A 22,503-nucleotide genomic window follows, 5' to 3' on the forward strand; every position below is an offset into this window, starting at 1 on the left:
AACAAGGATGGACAATTCAACCCTTAACTCAATGAGTAGATGAGTGTTATGTGTGTGTGTATATGTGTAAATAAATGAACACTGAAATTCAAGTATTTATTTTATATATATATATATAATAAAATATATATATATATATTTTATTATATATATATAAAATAAATACTATATATATATATATATATATATATATATATATATATATATATATATATATATATATATATATATATATATATATATATATATATATATATAGCTAGAATTCACTGAACGTCAAGTATTTCTTATATATATATATATATATATATATATATATATATATGAAATACTTGACTTGGTGAATTCTAGCTGTAAATATACTCCTCCCCTTTTAGCCACCAAAAGGTTGGCAAGTATGATCTGTTTGTTTTATAAACATTTCCACAAACTTCAACACAATATGTTAAATATGGAAAAATAAAAGAATAATATATCATATGCAGACATGTCTTATTCAGCATGTGTCTTACTTTATAAAGAATAGCAATGGATTTGGATCTTTTTCCCTTTATATATTCAATATGCGGTTTCCAACATAATTTATGATCATTTATTATTCCCAAGAATTTAGTTTCATATACTCTTATCAACTTCCACTTGATTTAATTTTAATTTTGCTTCACAATTAAACTGAAAAATTACAGTCATATTAAAACATCATATTAACTTACAACAAAAACACATTATGTTTTAATTACAAATAAGGCTGCAGCTAACGATTATTTTTTCTATCGATTAATCTATAGATTATTTTTTCGATTAATCGGTTAATCTATAGATTATTTTTTCGATTAATCTATAGATTATTTTTCCTTTTACCGATTTTTTTTTTTAAATTTAAAATGAAGATGAAAAAATAAATGTAGGCCAGTTTTTTCAAAAGGCATGGCTTTTATTTACAAAAAAAAAAGTATGGCCACTCAGTCAACATTGACAACAACATGACAAAATATTCTGTAACAATGTAAACATTTAACAAAATTAAAAGTAGCTTATTTGCTTTTAATGTGCAAATATAAAAGTAAACATCCAGTGCAAATCTTAATATTCTGCAATAGTATAAGCATTTCAAAAGTAAAAGTATTGCTTATTTTGCTTTAAAATGTGCAAAAATAAAGATAAACATCCAATTCAAAAAAGTGCAAAACGGAAATATTCTGTAACAGTGTAAACATTTCAACAAAAGTAAAAGTATTGCTTATTTGCTAAAATGTGCAAAAATAAAGATAAACATCCAATACAAAAAAGTGCAAAACGAAATATTCTGTAACAACAGTGTAAACATTTCAACAAAAGTAAAACTTTTGCTTATTTTGCTTAATAACACAACAATGATAGTATGATTAAAGTGAAAGTTAATTGTTCGTTTGTACATAGTATACGTAATTGTTAATGTTGTAAAAGGTATTTGCACAACTAATTAACGTTAGCGTTAAAGAGGAGCGCGTCTTTGTAAACACTGAACAGGCACGCCAAACGCTCCTCTCAGAGCGAAACGGTGCTTTAGTTTATGAATTTACAACGCAGATACAAATGACACATTCATGTTTTTGTGTAATGATGACAACGTATACTCACGCGGACGATTGACTAGTTGATGGTGATGGCAAGAACGCTGCCGTTGTGCTGCTATGATAGGCCATTTCCGCTCGACACAGTGTGCATACAACAACATTATTAGCAGAGGTGGGTAGAGTAGCCAGAAATTGTACTCAAGTAAGAGTACTGTTACTTTAGAGATTTATTACTCAAGTAAAAGTAAGGAGTAGTCACCCAAATATTTACTTGAGTAAAAGTAAAAAGTATGTTGTGAAAAAACTACTCAAGTACTGAGTAACATACACACACATATCATATATATATATATATATATATATATATATATATATATATATATATATATATATATATATATATATACATACATTGATATATACAGTATATAATTTATATTTATTTATTTTGCCGTTTTTGTTTACATGTTAAAGGTGTTTTAATAATTATACATGCATGTTTAACATATAGATTCCTTTCTTTCATGAAGACAAGAATATAAGTTGGTGTATTACCTGATTCTGATGACTTGCATTGATTGTAATCAGGAAGCAGTGCTGGTAACGTCCACGTTTTCAAATGGAGGAGAAAAAAAGTTCCTCCTTTCTGTCTAATACCACATGAAAGTGGTTGTTATTTGGCATCTTATTTGTCCACCTTCCATATTCGTTTTTATACCCTTTACAAGAAATACATTGGCGGCAAACTCCGTAGCTTGCTAGCTTGTTTGCGCTGGCTTTCGGAGACTCTTATTTTGAAAGCGCAGGCGCGATGGAGCGGGACTTTTATTGTGAAGACAGGAACTGTGCAGTCAGTCTTTACGGTTGAAATAAAAAAAGGGTCTTTTTTCCTTCACACTTTTGATTGATTGATTGGAACTTTTATTAGTAGATTGCACAGTACAGTACATATTCCGTACAATTGACTACTAAATGGTAACACCCGAAGTTAGCTCGGAGCCAGTCAAGTCATGTGACCCCTGGCTCTGTTTGATTGGTCCAACGTCACCAGTGACTGCATCTGATTGGTGGAACGAAGTGAAACGTCACCAGTAAGGCAGGCACTTTGAAGGTCTGTCTGACAGACCAAAACAAACAAAGCGTGCATTAACAGATCGATAAAAATTAGTAGCGAGTAGCGAGCTGAATGTAGATAAAAGTAGCGGAGTAAAAGTAGCGTTTCTTCTTAGGCCGTTTATTGAAATACTCCCACACTTTTGACGACTTTTGGCGTGCTTTTTTCCCCTCGCTCGCATCGTCTGCTTTGCGCTCCGCCATGACGGTAGTGTGACGTAAATATGCGACGCGTCGACGAACAAAAACAGCCTCGACGTATTTACGTAACCGATGACGTCGACGCGTCGTTTCAGCCCTAATTACAAATACTGTTCCAACGGAAACATTACACAGTAAAAACTCGGGGAACCTTACCTGGCCCGGACACGGAAAGGATTGACAGATTGATGGCTCTTTCTCGTTTGTATTTGTACCCTATTTTTTTATTATTTTTTTTTTCATTGATTGAAACTTTTATTAGTAGATTGCACAGTACAGTACATATTCCGTACGATTGACCACTAATTGGTAACACCCGAATAAGTTTTTCAACTTGTTTAAGTCGGGGTCCACGTAAATTAATTCATGGTACAAATTAGGGATGTCCCGATCCGATATTTGGATCGGGTCGGCTGCCGATATTTGCAAAAAAATGCGTATCGGCAAGGCATGGGAAAATGCCGATCCAGATCCAGTTTAAAAAAAAACTCTGGTCCGTGTTTTCCAACGCACCGATTTAAATAATACATTCCACATTTCGGCTGCTCCCTAAATTTCCGTTCCGCATTTTCCAGCACACCTTCAACACATCTACAGGTCTGTGGATTCTCACGCAGTTGCTTTTAGCTGCTGGCATTACACGACAGGCTCTTCTCACTCTTTTTTGTGTCTCCCTCTCACAGACAGCAAGTGCAACTTCTTACACACGTCACATACTGTCAGGTCATATGTCACATACTGTCACGTCATACGTTACATACGTATACGTCCTCCCCGAGCAGAGAGGTAGCAGCATGGCTAACGTTAGCTTTGATGCTAGCGCAGCTGTGTGACGAACGTTCTCTCTAAGGTGCTCGCCTGTGCAATTGCGCACTGTTTAAACGTCCTCTGCGCATAGCAATTATATGCCACGCACAAAATCTAATAAAAAAATAAGCGCATAACAATTTTCGACACACGGACACGACAGAGAAAACAGTTTTCGTCATCATTGTTCAAATATTGTAACGTCTGTCGAGACGCTTATCTCCATTCGGTGCCACACGTCCACACCATCAAAATGCCGAGGCAAAAATTTCCACATCAACACCGTATGAAAAAAATAGTGATTTTTTTTTGTTGTGATTTCCTTCTCTGCATGAAAGTTCAAAAGTAGCATATATTAATGCAGTATGAAGAAGAATGTTTTAATGTAGACATGCAAGCCTTGAAAGAACATTTTGAAAATCAAGACTACATTTCCTGCAAATGGGTGCATTTCTACCCTATATTTTAACTTTAGATTTATTCTCATATCAAACTCTTTTGGCTGTCTTTTTGACACTTACATCCGGCGCCCCCCTCCACACCCTGGACTATAAATAATGTAAATAATTCAATGTGATTATCTTGTGTGATGACTGTATTATGATGATAGTATATATCTGATAGTATATATCTGTATCATGAATCAATTTAAGTGGACCCCGACTTAAACAAGTTGAAAAACTTATTCGGTTGTGTTACCATTTAGTGGTCAATTGTACGGAATATGTATTTCACTGTGCAACCTACTAATAAATATCTCAATCAATCAATCAAAACACACAGAATCATCATACTGCTGTGATTATATGCATCAAGTGTTCATTCAAGGCTAAGGCAAAATATCGAGATATATATTGTGTATTGCAATATGGCCTTAAAATATCGCAATATTAAAAAAAGGCCATATCGCCCAGCCCTAGTTCAATGATGCCATTTCTGTTTGTCATGTATAATTTTGTCTATTTTGTGTTTATCCTTGAATAAACAGGTCAGTTTCTTGTTACCAACCATTGTGTATTATTCAAACTCCCCTAATTCAGCTGGCTAGTTGTTATCAAGAGTACTAAAACCCTTTTCAACATGATTCTGACAACTAAGTAGGCTAAATAACTTTAAACTTTAATACATGCTCGGATAGGCCAGTATCGGTCGGTATCGGTCAGTATCGGTATCGGATCGGAAATGCAAAAACAATATCGGTATCGGATCGGAAGTGCAAAAACTTGGATCGGGACATCCCTAGTACAAATATATACTATCATCATAATACGGTTATCACACAAACCTTTGTTTTTGTATTTCTGTTGATGCACCACTAGAGGGCGGAACTTGAACATTTGGTTCTCCCCACAGGCATCCGATGACGACATGTTCTCACACACAGACAATGAAGTCACATACGAAGAGAATGAAGGTATTGCTTTCTAAAATGCACATACGTTTTATTTTGGCGCTGTTCTGCGTAGCAATGCTCTCCCAATTGTGTTTCTGTTCCAGCTGAAAATTTCAATTTCAAAATCATCACTGACCCCGCAGACCTGATGAAATTTGTCCAGCATCTTAAGGAGAGTAACAGAAAGGTTGGTGATTGCTTAATCAACATTGTCCGTCTTTGCGGTGACTATGTGCTCCAAGTCTGTGCGTTTTTTTTGTGTGTCTTGGTAGAAAGCGCAAAACCAAGCCAAAAGCCTAGCAGAGGAACAAGAAAAGGAAAGGGTGTCAGTGCAGCGCAGCAAAGATGAGGGAGAAGACGATGAAGATGAGCGACTGCTTCAGGAGTTTGAGGATGAGATGTCGGACCTCTCAGTGCCAGCTGATAAAACTGAGGAGATAAAGGAGAAAATGCATAAGGAGTTTGACAACATCATTGATGAGGTAACACAAAAACACACAGCGGAACGTTTACAAAAGTCAAACCTAATCTGTTCCGGGATACTGAAAATGTTTTCTCGTTAGAAACAATGGAAGTCTTTTCTAAAGTCAAACTGTCCCCGTCAGAAAACCTTTATTAACTTTACATATGAATACATAATGTGAAGGTGAATCCATTTGTTGAGGTCTTTTGAATGCTGCTGATTCACACACATACTGGTTGAATTCCAAATTGAACAAGCTTTGAGCTGTTTTTGCCCCAAATATACGATATAAATGATATGTATTTTGCTGACCATAGAGCTTTTCATACTACGGTTGTATCGTGATAATGCATGTTGATGATACATTCTAGCTCTGTCCCGCAAATTTGGCAGCAACAAGCGATTTAACGCGTCCTCAGCGCACTGGCATTTTTTGCTGGAAACTAACGTCCCTCCACAGTGCACAGCCACTTCTAAGTAATGCTCGCCTACATGGCGGCAAATAAACTAAGTTTCTTATTGAGTTACTGTGGCGGTTTCTTTCCTCGGACCACCAATCACCGACATGACAGCTCCGTTCAGGGTTTAGAACACTGTTTTATTTTTCAATAATCTTTTTGGTTGGGCTCTTCAGCAAGTGTCTCTTCCTCTGTCTCTCTCTCTCGCTCGCGCTCCAACTCCACCACCTCTCTCCTCCCCGGCTGCTGCCGTTTAACAGAGCGACAGGTGATTAGATAAGCAGGCCCAGGTGGGCCATCTACGCACCTGTCGCTGAACTCGAAGCCGGTCCTGGCACACTCCGCTTCGCTGCAGGTCCACAGGCCACTCCCCCCTCCACAGTTACTTTATCACTGAAGGATGAGGAAATCATTCTACACTACACACCATAGAAGGATATGCTAACTGCGAGCTAGAGCTCTTGAATGTACACAGTGGTTAAATCGATGTTTTTTATTATCAACAAATCTTTTGTTGGTTTTGTTATTGTTTACAAGCTGAGGAAGCAAATCTCTTGACACAGGAGGACTTTAAAGGGGAACTGCACTTTTTGGGGGAATTTTGCCTATGGTTCACCATCCTTAATGAGAGGCATGAAGACCAAAGTTTTTTTTTCTTTTTGCACAACTCGTTCTAGGTCAGGGGTCGGCAACCTTTACCAGTCAAAGAGACATTTTGACCAGTTTCACAAATTATAGAAAATAATGGGAGCCGCAATTTTTTTTTGAAATTTTCAATGAAATAACACTGCATACGAAGTTTGTTTTTTTTGCTTTGTGCTATGTATAACCAGGGGTCTCACACCTTTATGTGGAATTTGAAAGCTGGTGCGGCACGCAGGTTTTTATTTAATGGCGCTTGTCAGCGTCATGCGTGCCGTGATGGTACAGCATATAGCTCTCACTACAGTCAGCGTGCTTGATCAGCCACAAGTTGTATGGGGCTTCCGCTTTGCTCACGTAGGTAACAGCATGGCATACTTGGTCAACAACCACACAGCTCACACTGACGGTGGCGGTATGAAAAAAAAAACTTTAACACTCTTACTAATAATGCACCACACTGTGAACCCACACCAAACAAGAATGACAAACATTTCGGGAGAACATCTGCACCTTAACACAACATAAACACAACAGGACAAATACCCAGAATCCCATGCAGCTCGAACTCTTCCGGGATACATTATACACCCCCCGCTACCAAACCCCGCCCACCTCAACCGACGCACAGAGGGGGGGGGGGGGGGGTGATGTGTGAGGGAGCAGGGTTGGGGTGGGGGCGGGGTTTGGTGGTAGCAGGGGTGTATAATGTAGCCCGGAAAAGTCAGGGCTGCATGGGATTCTGGGTGTTTTTTCTGTTGTGTTTATGTTGTGTTAAGGTGCAGATGTTCTCCCGAAATGTGTTTGTCATTCTTGTTTGGTTTTGGTTCAAAGTGTGGCGCATTATTAGTAAGAGTGTTAAAGTTGTTTTATATGACCACCGCCAGTGTAACCTGTGTGGCTGTTGACCAAGTATGCCTTGCCGTCACGTACGTGTGCAAGCAAAAGATGTATATTGTTTAACAAGTGTTGGGCTGGCACTCTGTTAATACAGCTTGTAGAGGGCGCCAAATGTTGTACCATAATGGCACGCCCTTATTATAGTCGTAAGGGTGAAAATCGGTGACTATTAATCCCGGGAGTTTTCTGCGAGAGGCACTGAAATCCGGAAGTCTCACGGGAAAATTGGGGGGTTCAGCAAGTAAGCTGCTGAGCCGCATCAGAGTGATCAAAGAGCCGCATGCGGCTCCGGAGCCGCGGGTTGCCGACCCCTGTTCTAGGTGGATAGCAATGCACCTAATGGTAACAATCGATTCTACTTCTAAATCACTTTAAAAAAAGCTTTCAAAAACCGCCAACAACCTGTATAATAACCAAGCTGTAGCGACATTGTTATTGTAAAAGTGAACATGGAGGAACTCTTTTTTTTCCAGCAGTGTAACACATCGGCCGTAAAAGCCAGATACGGCAAGAGATAAGCTAGCTTCTGCGTCAGCGCCCGAATCTCGTTTGCGTTTGTAATGCACAACACAGTGCGATAGGACACCAATCTGTACTGACTGAAAAACATGAACAATCACATTGCAGTATCTGTAAAGTATTAGCCCACATTTCATGTTTTGTTTGTACACAGCTAGCTCGACAGTGTATGTCGCTGTAATAACAAGCATTACGTGCTGCGTGTATCATGATCAATATAGTAGTGACTCACTCGATGAACAGTTGTGTGTTTGGTCCAGCTGGATGGTTTGTCTGATTTATTTTGAGTAAGCACTCCATTTATGTCGAAATAGCTTGTGTCCAAGTTCAACATTTAGAGCGTCAAAGTCACGTCGACCTCACTCTCTCGGCTTCCGTCTGCTCCAATGTTTCACCCTTTCTTCTAGAGCAGCAGTTCATCCTACGTATATTCCATTTAAAAAAGATAAGGTTGTTTTCGTTGTCTGCCATGATTAAAAAAGACTTGCGTTTGTTTGTGGAAGTAGGACACACATTTGTTGCCGGAAGTCAGAAATTCGCTGCAATGAAAACGGAAATGAATGCGCTGAGCAAATCAGTTCCGGAAATGCTTAAAATGACCAAAATCCCCTAAATATTGTACATATTACATATTGTTATGAACGTGTCTGTTCCTACATTATATACAGGTATATACTTGCAGTGTGTGTATAAAACGTTGGAGGGTTTTGAAGGATGCAACAGTGACTCCTATTCCAAGTGTTTTTTGTCATGTTTAAAATCCTAAAAAAAAAAGGCATTTGTGTTCTTGTCTCATAATGATTGTGAACGATAGGCAAAATTCCAAAAAACGTGCAGTTCCCATTCAAGGGCAATAACCAAAGATTTCAAATCAGAGCCGATAGTAGGAAATAATTTCAATATTGAATTCATGTTGTTACACCACCATCTTATGTTTTTGTCTGATTATAATCTTTATTAAATATGTAATCATTTAATGATATTGAAAATTGTAAGTAACACTAACTTAACACTGCTTCTACAGTCGGAAAGGCCCAACAACGTCTTTTTTTTTTTTTTGAGGAAACTAAAATGCGCAAACATTCCGCAGAAATCAACGGTCAACTTTTACAACTGTGCCATCAGCAGTGTCCTCACTTACGGATTTTTAGTGTGGTTTGCTAGCTGCACTAAAGTGAACCAACAGGCCCTCCAGCGAGTGGTTAAAGCGGCGGGGAAAATTACAAGGACAATACTCCCAGAGATGAGTGCCATGTACACAACTCGCTGCCTAAACGAGTACACAACATCCTGAAGGACAGATACCACCCAGCACATGGCCTCTTCAACCTGCTACCCTCTGGAAGGAGGTATAGATGGATTCGCGCCAGGACCACCAGAATGTCTCACAGTCTGTATACCCAGGCTGTGACACTGCTAAATGAACAGCCTGCCCCTTTTTCTGCCCCGGACAATCTTATTACCTCACTCTTCACCACCTCAATAATTGTGCTCTGGACATTGCATTGCTGCAACATCAACGTAACACCCATCAGAAATCTGACTGTTCCACCCCCACGTCCCTCTTATCGCCATCTTCCTGACAATGCTAAAATGTAAACTATTGTCAACCTGCACATCAATGCAGTTTCTATGCCGCTAGACAAAGCTCAAACAAAATCTCGTTGTTCATCAATGACTTAAGTGTTATTATGACAATGACAATAAAGGAATTTATTGATTGATTGATTGATATAAGTATTCAGCATTGGTAGGACCCAGTGATGTGCGGTGAGGTTGATGGCTGGTGAGGCACTGACTTCATCACAGTCAGATTTACAAACATATGAACCCTAAAGAGTATCTTATTCACCATTTGATTGGCAGCAGTTAACGGGTTATGTTTAAAAGCTCATACCAGCATTCTTCCCTGTTTGGCACTCAGCATCAAGGGTTGGAATTGGGGGTTAAATCACCAAAAATGATTCCCGGGCGCGGCGGCGCTGCTGCCCACTGCTCCCCTCACCTCCCAGGGGGTGATCAAGGGGATGGGTCAAATGCAGAGGACAAATTTCACCACACCTAGTGTGTGTGTGACAATCATTGGTACTTTAACTTAACTTTAACTTTAGACATACAAACAGTAGCACACAAAAAAGCACATTTAATAAAAAAACGTTATTATGGTCTTACCTTTACTTATAAATGCGCCGCTGTTGTGCTGGATTAATGAACACCCTGATGGGAGTGTTATATCAACTAAAGCCCTCACTTCAACTTTCCACGTGCAAGATTGAATCTATTTAAAAAAGTGTAACCGAGGGTTTATAAATGTCGCCTATACTGTATGAAACTACAATATAACAAACACGGAGGCTCCAGTTTACACGAGGACCACTTTATTTACCTTCTTTCAAAAACTTCCGCTCCACTCCGTGTCAAAATTCCACTCTTAGCGCCTTCAAAATAAGAGCTCAAGGCATATACTGTATAACAGCGCATAACAGGAACTTAACATCACAAAGAGGAAAGCCCATAAAAATAGGTTACAAAAGGGATTTAATAAGAGGCCAAAAAGTGCAAAAACAATAATGTTCGTGTTGGAGGAGTTGTGAATTAGATACACCTGCAGTCTGCAGGTGTACCTAATGTTGTGGCCCTGCAGTTATTCACAACTCCTCTAACACCAACATTATTGTTTTTGCACTTTTTGGCTTCTTATGAAATAACTTTTTTAAATAGATTCAATCTTGCACGTGGAAAGTTTAAGTGTGGGCTTTAGTTGATATAACACTCCCATCAGGGGTTGCCGTGCATTCTACGGCGGGGGTGCAGGAGGCGAGCCTCAGCCAGTGCGTCTTTTGCAGCCGTTTTATGATCGCTCAGCACAAGAAATACTTTACACATATACAGTTGTTGACAAAATACACTGTACATTATATACCTCAGCTAACTAAACTATGGAAATGTATAATATAGTTCATATAGCAATACGGTCTCACTGCACAGCAGGCCAGCAGTTAGCCGAGTCCGTCCATGTTGAGGCACTGAGTGACGTGCCTCGACTGGCTGCTGTTCACCGCACCGTCTCTTCTCAGTATTTGAACGGCAAATGTGAAAATTCAGCGATTTTGAATAAAAATAATCTAAAACTGGTGAAGTTAAATGGAAAATAACTTTATAGTATAATCACTGGATACATTTAACAATTTAATATATATATTTTCTTTTTAAATTTTTTTCTTTCCATGATGGGGCCTCACCTGCCTCTAGTGACTGCACGTCACTGGTAGGACCAATACTGCTCCTGTAACGATTTGTTATTGGACCCATACTAGAGATCGACCGAAATGTTTTTTTCAGGGCCAATATTAGTAGTCAAGGAGGCCGATAATCCATATTTCAAAGATCAAGAATTGCAGCAGGCTTAATAACAGCCTTGGTCAGAGCAGCAGTCCTGTCTCACGCAAATGAGACACCGCTCACAATTTCACACGAGGTGGTTACTTGAGCGACCCAAATATGTGTCTAAAAGCAGTTGGAAATACCAAAGCCCTGCTTAGAACAAACTGATTTGAGCTTTTCTTTGGTTGTGCAGGCACAGCAGGAATTGGAGACAGAAGGGTTGAAAGGCGAATTTGATCGCACTCAGGCGACACAAGCACTGGGTACGACCCTCGATAAGCTCCTTGACCATCTGGAGGACAAAGACGAGCAGGACCCTACGGAGGAGAAAACGGCATCAGCTCAAAGAACCAACGACCCGACCCGCGGCAGCCCCAGCTTGGCTCCAAAGCAGCCCGGTAACCTGGCTGACTGTCGTCACTTATTTCCCCGCTTCCATCCTCATCACGTTGTCAGATGTGCTCGTAACATTCCACCCCAGAATAGGCACACACATGGATTTGATGCCAAGAGAAAATGACGCCATATAGCTGATTGTTAGACTTCAAATGTCCTCTCGTGCCATCTGTACACGTGCGGATTCTCGTTTTTGACAATGGGTTTTGTGCCTCTTTTGTCTCGTCACCCCAGACCAAGACGCTGATGACCATGTTAAGATCAAAATAACTAAGTATAAGACAGGCAGCAGCCCCGATGGCGATTTCAGAGTACAGGAGTTGGGCAAAGGAGATCCCCAGTGGCAGCACATAAAGGACGTGGTTAAAGAACAGCTAGAGAAAGCAGGACTGAAGGCCGAAGGTATGAATGGCTAGCGTTAAAATTATTTTACGGCCTTTTTTTCCCTCCTCTTCTGTCTCTAATCCTGCCTTTTTTGCTTCCTTTAACTTTTTTTTTTCCTAAAGAACATAGTATAAGCACATATTTTCCCTTAAATGATATGTGAAGAGGATTGTTTGGTAATCAAGACATTCAACCTATAAGTTGTTGCATTGTTGGGCTTTAGACCAGGAAGTCTACATCTTTACACCACAAAAATTACATCAAAACTTCCTTGCTCGGTGGCGGGAAATGAAAGTCCATCCATGTGTGTGCTGTCTGTCATCCATTCTTCATTCTTTGTAGATATGTGTCAAAGGTAGCGCTTGAATTGAACAGGAAAGTGCCTCCCGGAACCCCTCATCTTTTCTTTTCTAGGTAAAATTGAGGTGAAGATCTTGACACGAAAGAATGCAGAAGAGGCAGGTGATCAGTGGCTGACCGAAGAAGATACAAAGTCCTTCCGAGAGCTCCTCATAAACCTGCTGGTAATTTGAGTTATGGTGTACTATTTTATAGGCTTCAGTTCATTGGATTCCTTCCCGCCTGAATGGAAGCTTTTACACCTTATTAACAGGTTCAAGTAGAGGTCCTGTCATTTGTGTATTGATTGATTGAAACGTTTATTAGTAGATTGCACAGTACAGTACATATTCCGTACAATTGACCACTAAATAGTAACACCCCAATAAGTTTTTCAACGTGTTTAAGTCGGGGTCCACGTAAATCAGTTCATGGTAAACATTGAGTATTAAAAAACTTAAAATAACTTGAAACTGACAACATTTATAAGAAATATTCTTATAACTTGGATGTCCATTTTCTTTATTTCTTACAATGAACAAAGAGCGCACAGTCTACCACAGGGGTGCTCATTACGTCGATCGCGAGCTACCGGTCGATCTCGGAGGGTGTGTCAGTCGATCACCAGCCAGGCATTAAAAAAATAGTCCTAAAAATGAGCGATCATAAATCTTCACTATGACGTCACTTTCGTCACTTGATTGACGTTCACGGCACCCGAGGGTCTTCTGAGATGACGCTGGCTGCTGCCAGCTCATTAAAATTACCGACTGGAAGGCGAGAAACACTTTATTTCAACAGACTCTAGCGCCGTACCTGTCGTCAAAACTCCAAAGACCGACTGCACAGTTGCGCTAACAAAACAAGAGTCTCAGAAAGCTGGAGTGCACAAGCTAGCAAGCTACGGAGTTTGCCGACAATGTATTTCTTGTTAAGTGTATACAAAGGAGTACGGAAGCTGGACAAATAAGATGCCAAAAACCAACCACTTTCATGTGGTATTGGACAGAAAGGAGGACTTTTTTCTCCTCCATTCGAAAATGCGGACGTTTTTAGCACCACTGTCTGATTCCAATCAATGCAAGTCATCAGAATCAGGTAATACACCAACTTATATTCTTGTCTTCATGAAAGAAAGGAATCTATATGTGTTAAACATGCCTGTATTATCTTTAAACACCTTAACTTGTTAACAATATTAACTATATGTGTTAAACATGCTTGCATTATCTTTAAACACCTTTAACTTACGGTATTAACAATATTTACTATATGTGTTAAACATGCTTGTATTATCATTAAACACCTTTAACTTGTTAACAATATTAACTATATGTGTTAAACATGCTTGTATTATCTTTAAACACCTTTAACTTATTAATAATATTAACTATATGTATTAAACATACTTGTATTATCATTAAACAACTTTAATTTATTAACAATATTAACTGTATGTATTAAACATTCTTGTATTATCATTAAACACCTTTAACTTGTTAACAATATTAACTATATGTGTTAAACATGCTTGTATTATCTTTAAACACCTTTAACGTATTAATAATATTAACTATATGTATTAAACATACTTGTATTATCATTAAACACCTTTAATTTATTAACAATATTAACTGTATGTATTAAACATTCTTGTATTATCATTAAACACCTTTAACTTATTAACAAAAACATATATTTCATTCATATATAAATTATATATATGAATGAGGTAGATCCCCACGACTTGATCAATTGAAAAGTAGCTCGCCTGCAGAAAAAGTGTGAGCACCCCTGGTCTACCAAGTCAAATTCCTTAGGTGGTAAACATACTTGGGGACATATGATGATTTTAATCTACATTTAAAACACCTCCCTGTGGTACAGATAATATGTATTGAATATTCTTTGGTGTCAATTTTGCTCTACAGACACATACTGTATATAACCTACGTTCTGCGTATGTCTGCAAGATGTCTGTTTCTGGAGACGTTTCTAGATTGCAAATGAAACCACGCCCCGCCCTTTTCAACAGTACCTGAATTTGTCTTCTAAATATATATTTTGAAGACGACCATCACTGCTATTTTTTTCCCCCAGACACAGCTGAAAATAAACTTCATGAACAATATATAGATTCAACATTAGGCACACCTAATAATAATATAATAATACCTTGGTGGCTGACAGCTTATGCTTAATGTCCAAATAAGTACGTCCATTTCACTCTGACGTCACATCATAGCCAATCTTAAAAAAAAAAAGGCTGCAAAACACAGTGAGCAGAGGCTCAATTGCAGGAACCTCATGATTTGTTGCTTTGGCATTGTTTAACATGAGTATCCAACATTATAACATTTAGAAGTCACTCTTTTGTTGTAACCAGTGTATATTATGATACCTGTTACGGCTGTGTCTTATAAAGATCTGCCCGAGGCCTATTAAGTGATTTTTGTTTTGTTTACACAGACTGGAGGAACAGATGAAGTCTACAAGGAACAAAAGCGGCTGCAGGAGTTGGAGAACAACTACAAGTTTGTGTGGGGCGAGGCCAAGGAGGAGTCCCAATCCTCAGGCGCCTCTGACTCGGACGACGTGGATTTATGAGCCCCCACGGCGCGTTCAGCGTGGCCACTGTGAAGGTGGGCAATGAGGACTCTCGACGTGCAGCCTCCTGCTGACGCAGTGATTCATTAATTGCTAATAAAGCCGGCGGGTGATATGGCCTCACATGTATGCTACCTTCAGGAATCAGGAAGCTTGTCTGGAGTGTCCAGTTCGGGTTTTTAGTGGGTACATAAGATGTATTACTTGAATGAGTAATGCATTTTCCCATATTTTTGTGGACTCTTTTTCTAGATGGCTGCAGAAAACAAGCAATGTACGATATTTTTTTGGAAAGAAACACTTCAGTGGAGGAATGGCGCCTGCCACACTACACCCTTGCACTGGTCATTCACCTTCTAGATGTTGTGGCGTCTGAATGTTGAAAACACTTTAAAAAGCACTTTAGCATTTTAGACAAAGATATACAGTAAGGTTGGCTCTGAAAGGTGCGTTCACAGGACACGTTTTGTCCCTTCAATGGAAAGTTATTTAATTTTCATTCATTTAGTTATTGGAAGTTACAATGCCCTTGAAAAAATAATGTACCAAAAAGGCTCTTTTCAAGGTGTATTTAAAGGGCTGATTTTTCTGTGAATAATAACGGCTCATATTGTATATACTGTAGTTTTTGTGTTTTTTTTCTTCTTCCTAATTTTGTTGATTCGGTTGTCTTAGCACAGATATGTATCTGAGTGATCAATGAGTGCAATGTTGTATGCAAGTCAGACTATGCGAGTAGATAATACACCCTCCTTTAAAAAGATGTTCATGCAAGGTTTGCAAAGATCAGGGAAGAAGTGTCCGTGACCTGCAGTAAGTTTAATCAAGTCTATCTGATGTGACCCTGACTTGTCAAACCGTAATTCCTTTGTGATCATAGTGGAATATATTTAGGAGCATAAGTGCTATAACGTTTGTGTGGGGCTGAGCGGCACATTTGAACTGCCTACGATTTGACCCAAAGCAGGTTGTGTATTTTGGTAGCTTTCGTGGGCTTGTATTGCTACAAACCCCTCTAAAATAAAACCAAGGCCCATGTTAAGCTTTGTCTGGTCTTGGAGTACTATTTGAAATAAAAGTACCAATGTAGTCCCAGTAGTGCTTCTAGTGAGTCAGTTAATTGCCGAGTGGCTGACTGACAACTAATGTGGCCTCTGGCGTTTACGCATTTAAACATTGAAACCTCAATCCATGTCAGCAAACATTTTTCTGAAAAAGTATTTGCGTATAATTATTTTAATGACAACTGTTTTTTGTAGCGAATAGCATTTATTCCGCTTCATCTGTTGCGTTTTGGACCAGTTGTTCCTCCCAGGGAATTCAAGTCACAATTCGCTCCCAAGCTCTTTACGACACTTAAAGCTGAGTTGAAAAACCACCAGAGACAGAATAGGTATTTTGTTGTATATTTTCAAAGCTTTGCAAATATACTTTTTGAGACCAGTCTAGCATAGAACATTCTATCGCGCCGCCAAAAATGGTCTGCCTTCCCGATCCCAAAAACCCCTCTCCTCTTCCCCCCCCCCCCGGCAGTCATGTCTCTCTTAGCCAAAACAAATGCTTATTATCGCTCTCTCAAACATTCCTCACTTCAAGGTTAAGCGCACACAGTTTACTTGGAGACAGAGCAGCAAGAGAAGAAATGGAAAACACAAGCTGTTTTCAAATATGACTATGAAATAAAAGAAGTACAACTTAAATTCGGATATATGTAAATATCTGCCTCCGACAATACCAAAACAACTTTTTCCCCTTGTTTTTTAACGAACAATTGAGCACAATACATGTTGAAAATATACAGACAAATTGAGGCACTTTAATGTATTACAATATTTAAAAACAGAGGGTTGAGCAATCAACATCTTTATATAAATAAAAGTGGTAATAAAATAAAGTAAAATACTATACAATAGGACAAAAATGATGAATACAATTTAATAAAATGTATATGCATCTATGCATGTGTAAAAATGGGATCATCTAAAAATAATGTATTGTTGGCCCCACTATGGACTGGACTCTTACTATTTATTATGTTGGATCCACTATGGACTGGACTCTCACAATATTATGTCAGACCCACTCGACATCCATTGCATTCGGTCTCCCCTAGAGGGGGGGGGGGGGGGGGGGGGTTACCCACATATGCGGTCCTCTCCAAGGTTTCTCATAGTCATTCACATCGACGTCCCACTGGGGTGAGTTTTTCCTTGCCCTTATGTGGGCTTTGTACCGAGGATGTCGTTGTGGCTTGTGCAGCCCTTTGAGACACTTGTGATTTAGGGCTATATAAATAAACATTGATTGATTGATTACAATTAGGGATGTCTGATAATGGCCTTTTTGCCGATATCAGACATTGTCCAACTCTTAATTACCGATTCAGATATCAACCGATACCGATCTATACAGTCATGGAATTAACACATTATTATGCCTAATTTGGACAACCAGGTATGGTGAAGATAAGGTCCTTTTTTTTTAAAAATTAAGAAAAGAAAATAAGAAATTACAAACATTTTCTTAAATAAAAAAGGAAATTAAAACAATATAAAAACAGTTACATAGAAATTAGTAATTAATGAAAATGAGTAAAATTAAGTGTTAAAGGTTAGTACTATTAGTGGACCAGCAGCACGCACAATCATGTGTGCTTACGGACTGTATCCCTTGCAGACTGTATTGATATATATTGATATATAATGTAGGAACCAGAATATTAATAACAGAAAGAAACAACCCTTTTGTGTGAATGAGTGTAAATGGGGGAGGGAGGTTTTTTGGGTTGGTGCACTAATTGTAAGTATATATTGTGTTTTTTATGTTGATTTAAAAAAGAAAAAAAACAACGATATCGATAGTTTCCGATATTACATTTTAAAGTATTTATCGGACATCTCTAATTACAATATTTAAAAACAGAGGGCTGAGCAATCTTTGTATGAATAAAAGTGGTAACAAAATAAAAAGACCATACAAAAGGACATAAATGATCAATACAATTGTATATACATTTTTTTATATGTATAAAAATAGGCTCATCTTAAAATAATGTATCAGTGTGTGAATATGTGGGTGAATGTGGAAATAGTGTCAAAGCGCTTTGAGTACCTCGAAGGTAGAAAAGCGCTATACAAGTATAACCCATTTATCATTTATTTATTTATTACAATATTTTAAAAAAGGTTGAGCAATCAACATCCATCCATCCATCCATCCATCTTCTTCCGCTTATCCGAGGTCGGGTCGCGGGGGAAGCAGCCTAAGCAGGGAAGCCCAGACTTCCCTCTCCCCAGCCACTTCGTCCAGCTCCTCCCGGGGGATCCCGAGGCGTTCCCAGGCCAGCCGGGAGACATAGTCTTCCCAACGTGTCCTGGGTCTTCCTCGTGGCCTCCTACCGGTCGGACATGCCCTAAACACCTCCTTAGGGAGGCGCTCGGGTGGCATCCTGACCAGATGCCCGAACCACCTCATCTGGCTCCTCTCGATGTGGAGGAGCAGCGGCTTTACTTTGAGCTCCCCCCGGATGACAGAGCTTCTCACCCTATCTCTAAGGGAGAGCCCCGCCACCCGGCGGAGGAAACTCATTTCGGCCGCTTGTACCCGTGATCTTGTCCTTTCGGTCATAACCCAAAGCTCATGACCATAGGTGAGGATGGGAACGTAGATCGACCGGTAAATTGAGAGCTTTGCCTTCCGGCTCAGCTCCTTCTTCACCACAACGGATCGATACAGCGTCCGCATTACTGAAGACGCCGCACCGATCCGCCTGTCGATCTCACGATCCACTCTTCCCTCACTCGTGAACAAGACTCCGAGGTACTTGAACTCCTCCACTTGGGGAAAGATCTCCTCCCCAACCCGGAGATGGCACTCGACCCTTTTCCGGGCGAGAACCATGGACTCGGACTTGGAGGTGCTGATTCTCATCCCAGTCGCTTCACACTCAGCTGCGAACCGATCCAGTGAGAGCTGAAGATCCTGGCCAGATGAAGCCATCAGGACCAAATCATCTGCAAAAAGCAGAGACCTAATCCTGCAGCCACCAAACCGGATCCCCTCAACGCCTTGACTGCGCCTAGAAATTCTGTCCATAAAAGTTATGAACAGAATCGGTGACAAAGGGCAGCCTTGGCGGAGTCCAACCCTCACCGGAAACGTGTCCGACTTACTACCGGCAATGCGAACCAAGCTCTGACACTGATCATACAGGGAGCGGACCGCCACAATCAGACAGTCCGAAACCCCATACTCTCTGAGCACTCCCCACAGGACTTCCCGAGGGACACGGTCGAATGCCTTCTCCAAGTCCACAAAGCACATGTAGACTGGTTGGGCAAACTCCCATGCACCCTCAAGGACCCTGCCGAGAGTATAGAGCTGGTCCACAGTTCCACGACCAGGACGAAAACCACACTGTTCCTCCTGAATTCGAGGTTCGACTATCCGGCGTAGCCTCCTCTCCAGTACACCTGAATAGACCTTACCGGGAAGGCTGAGGAGTGTGATCCCACGATAGTTAGAACACACCCTCCGGTTCCCCTTTTTAAAGAGAGGAACCACCACCCCGGTCTGCCAATCCAGAGGTACTGCCCCCGATGTCCACGCGATGCTGCAGAGTCTTGTCAACCAAGACAGCCCTACAGCATCCAGAGCCTTAAGGAACTCTGAGCGGATCTCATCCACCCCCGGGGCCTTGCCACCGAGGAGCTTTTTAACTACCTCAGCAACCTCAGCCCCAGAAATAGGAGAGCCCACCACAGATTCCCCAGGCACTGCTTCCTCATAGGAAGACGTGTTGGTGGGATTGAGGAGGTCTTCGAAGTATTCCCTCCACCGATCCACAACTTCCGCAGTCGAGGTCAGCAGAACACCATCCGCACCATACACGGTGTTGGTAGTGCACTGCTTCCCCTTCCTGAGGCGGAGGATGGTGGTCCAGAATCGCTTCGAAGCCGTCCGGAAGTCGTTTTCCATGGCTTCCCCGAACTCCTCCCATGTCCGAGTTTTTGCCTCCGCGACCGCTGAAGCCGCACACCGCTTGGCCTGTCGGTACCTGTCCGCTGCCTCACGAGTCCCATGAGCCAAAAGAACCCGATAGGACTCCTTCTTCAGCTTGACGGCATCCCTCACCGCCGGTGTCCACCAACGGGTTCTAGGATTACCGCCACGACAGGCACCAACTACCTTGCGGCCACAGCTCCAATCAGCCGCCTCGACAATAGAGGTGCGGAACATGGTCCACTCGGACTCAATGTCCAGCACCTCCCTCGTGACATGTTCAAAGTTCTTCCGGAGGTGGGAATTGAAACTCTCTCTGACAGGAGACTCTGCCAGACGTTCCCAGCAAACCCTCACAATGCGTTTGGGCCTGCCAGGTCTGTCCGGCATCCTCCCCCACCATCGCAGCCAACTCACCACCAGGTGGTGATCGGTAGAAAGCTTCGCCCCTCTCTTCACCCGAGTGTCCAAAACATGAGGCCGCAAATCCGATGACACAACTACAAAGTCGATCATAGAACTGCGGCCTAGGGTGTCCTGGTGCCAAGTGCACATATGGACACCCTTATGCTTGAACATGGTGTTCGCTATGGACAATCCGTGACGGGCACAAAAGTCCAATAACAAAACACCACTTGGGTTCAGATCCGGGCGGCCATTCTTCCCAATCACGCCTCTCCAGGTTTCACTGTCGTTGCCAATATGAGCGTTGAAGTCCCCCAGTAGAACGAGGGAATCACCCGGGGGAGCACTCTCAAGTACTCCCTCGAGTGAATCCAAAAAGGGTGGGTACTCTGAGCTGCTGTTTGGCGCATAAGCGCAAACAACAGTCAGGACCCGTTCCCCCACCCGAAGGCGGAGGGAAGCTACCCTCTCGTCCACCGGGTTGAACTCCAACATGCAGGCTCTGAGCCGGGGGGCAACAAGAATTGCCACCCCAGCCCGTCGCCTCTCACTGCTGGCAACGCCAGAGTGGAAGTGAGTCCAGCCCCTCTCGAGAGAACTGGTTCCAGAGCCCTTGCTGTGCGTCGAGGTGAGTCCGACTATATCCAACCGGAACTTCTCTACCTCGCGCACTAGCTCAGGCTCCTTCCCCCCCAGCGAGGTGACGTTCCACGTCCCAAGAGCTAGCTTCTGTAGCCGAGGATCGGACCGCCAAGTGCCCTGCCTTCGGCTACCGCCCAGCTCACATTGCACCCGACCTCTATGGCCCCTGCTATGGGTGGTGAGCCCATTGGAGGGGGGACCCACGTTGCCTCTTCGGGCTGTGCCCGGCCGGGCCCCATGGGGACAGGCCCGGCCACCAGGCGCTCGCCATCGTGCCCCAACTCCGGGCCTGGCTCCGGAGGGGGGCCCCGGTGACCCGCGTCCGGGCGAGGGAAATCTGAGTCTCGGTTCTTGCATTTCCATAGAAGTCTTCGAGTTGCTCTTTGTCTGATCCCTCACCTAGGACCTGTTTGTCTTGGGAGACCCTACCAGGGGGCATGGAAGCCCCCGGACAACATAGCTCCTAGGATCATTGGGACACGCAAACTCCTCTACCACGTTAAGGGAGGGAGGTTTTTTGGGTTGGTGCACTAATTGTAAGTATATATTGTGTTTTTTATGTTGATTTAAAAAAGGAAAAAAACAACGATATCGATAGTTTCCGATATTACATTTTAAAGTATTTATCGGACATCTCTAATTACAATATTTAAAAACAGAGGGCTGAGCAATCTTTGTATGAAAAAAAGTGGTAACAAAATAAAAAGACCATACAAAAGGACATAAATGATCAATACAATTGTATATACATTTTTTTATATGTATGTATAAAAATAGGCTCATCTTAAAATGTATCAGTGTGTGAATATGTGTGTGAATGGGTGAATGTGGAAATAGTGTCAAAGCGCTTTGAGTACCTCGAAGGTAGAAAAGCGCTATACAAGTATAACCCATTTATCATTTATTTATTTATTACAATATTTTAAAAAAGGTTGAGCAATCAACATCTTTATATAAATAAAAGTGGTAATAAAAAAAAGTAAGAGACTATTCAATAGGACAAAAATGATAAATAAAATATAATTTAAAAACATGTATAAAAATGGGCTTATCCAAAACACCTTATATTCCTCCAATAAAGTAATATAACGGCTTTTAACCATTCCCATACATTTTAATACTTTCAAATCATTTAACCAACGTTATAATGTGGGTTTTAGTGTCAGAAATTGATTTTTGCAACTACCAAAAACGACTAATTTGTGAGCGGAAAAGTTGGACCTCTTGGAACAAAATAACGGAAAAATAAATATAATAACCGTTATTTTGTATAATTGTGTACACAACACAAAA

General features: G+C 41.0%; 1 protein-coding gene across 5 annotated transcripts in view; it reads left to right on the forward strand.

The window, feature by feature from the left end:
* The window catches only part of os9 (OS9 endoplasmic reticulum lectin), a 35,884-nt gene extending 19,680 nt beyond the window's left edge, over positions 1-16,204 (forward strand). For 3 of the 5 annotated variants that reach the window (XM_061977662.2, XM_061977665.2, XM_061977667.2), the window contains 7 exons: positions 5,031-5,091; positions 5,175-5,257; positions 5,343-5,552; positions 11,630-11,834; positions 12,067-12,234; positions 12,631-12,740; positions 15,025-16,204. In XM_061977662.2, the coding sequence (XP_061833646.2) occupies positions 5,031-5,091; positions 5,175-5,257; positions 5,343-5,552; positions 11,630-11,834; positions 12,067-12,234; positions 12,631-12,740; positions 15,025-15,162 (975 nt within the window). In that variant the 3' untranslated portion in view covers positions 15,163-16,204. The remainder of the gene's footprint in view (positions 1-5,030; positions 5,092-5,174; positions 5,258-5,342; positions 5,553-11,629; positions 11,835-12,066; positions 12,235-12,630; positions 12,741-15,024) is intronic. The other 2 variants (XM_061977664.2, XM_061977666.2) reach the window with 2 other exon arrangements.
* Positions 16,205-22,503: the final 6,299 nt, after the last annotated feature.

Source organism: Nerophis lumbriciformis, linkage group LG18 (assembly GCF_033978685.3).
Source record: "Nerophis lumbriciformis linkage group LG18, RoL_Nlum_v2.1, whole genome shotgun sequence".
Classification (NCBI taxonomy): domain Eukaryota; kingdom Metazoa; phylum Chordata; class Actinopteri; order Syngnathiformes; family Syngnathidae; genus Nerophis; species Nerophis lumbriciformis.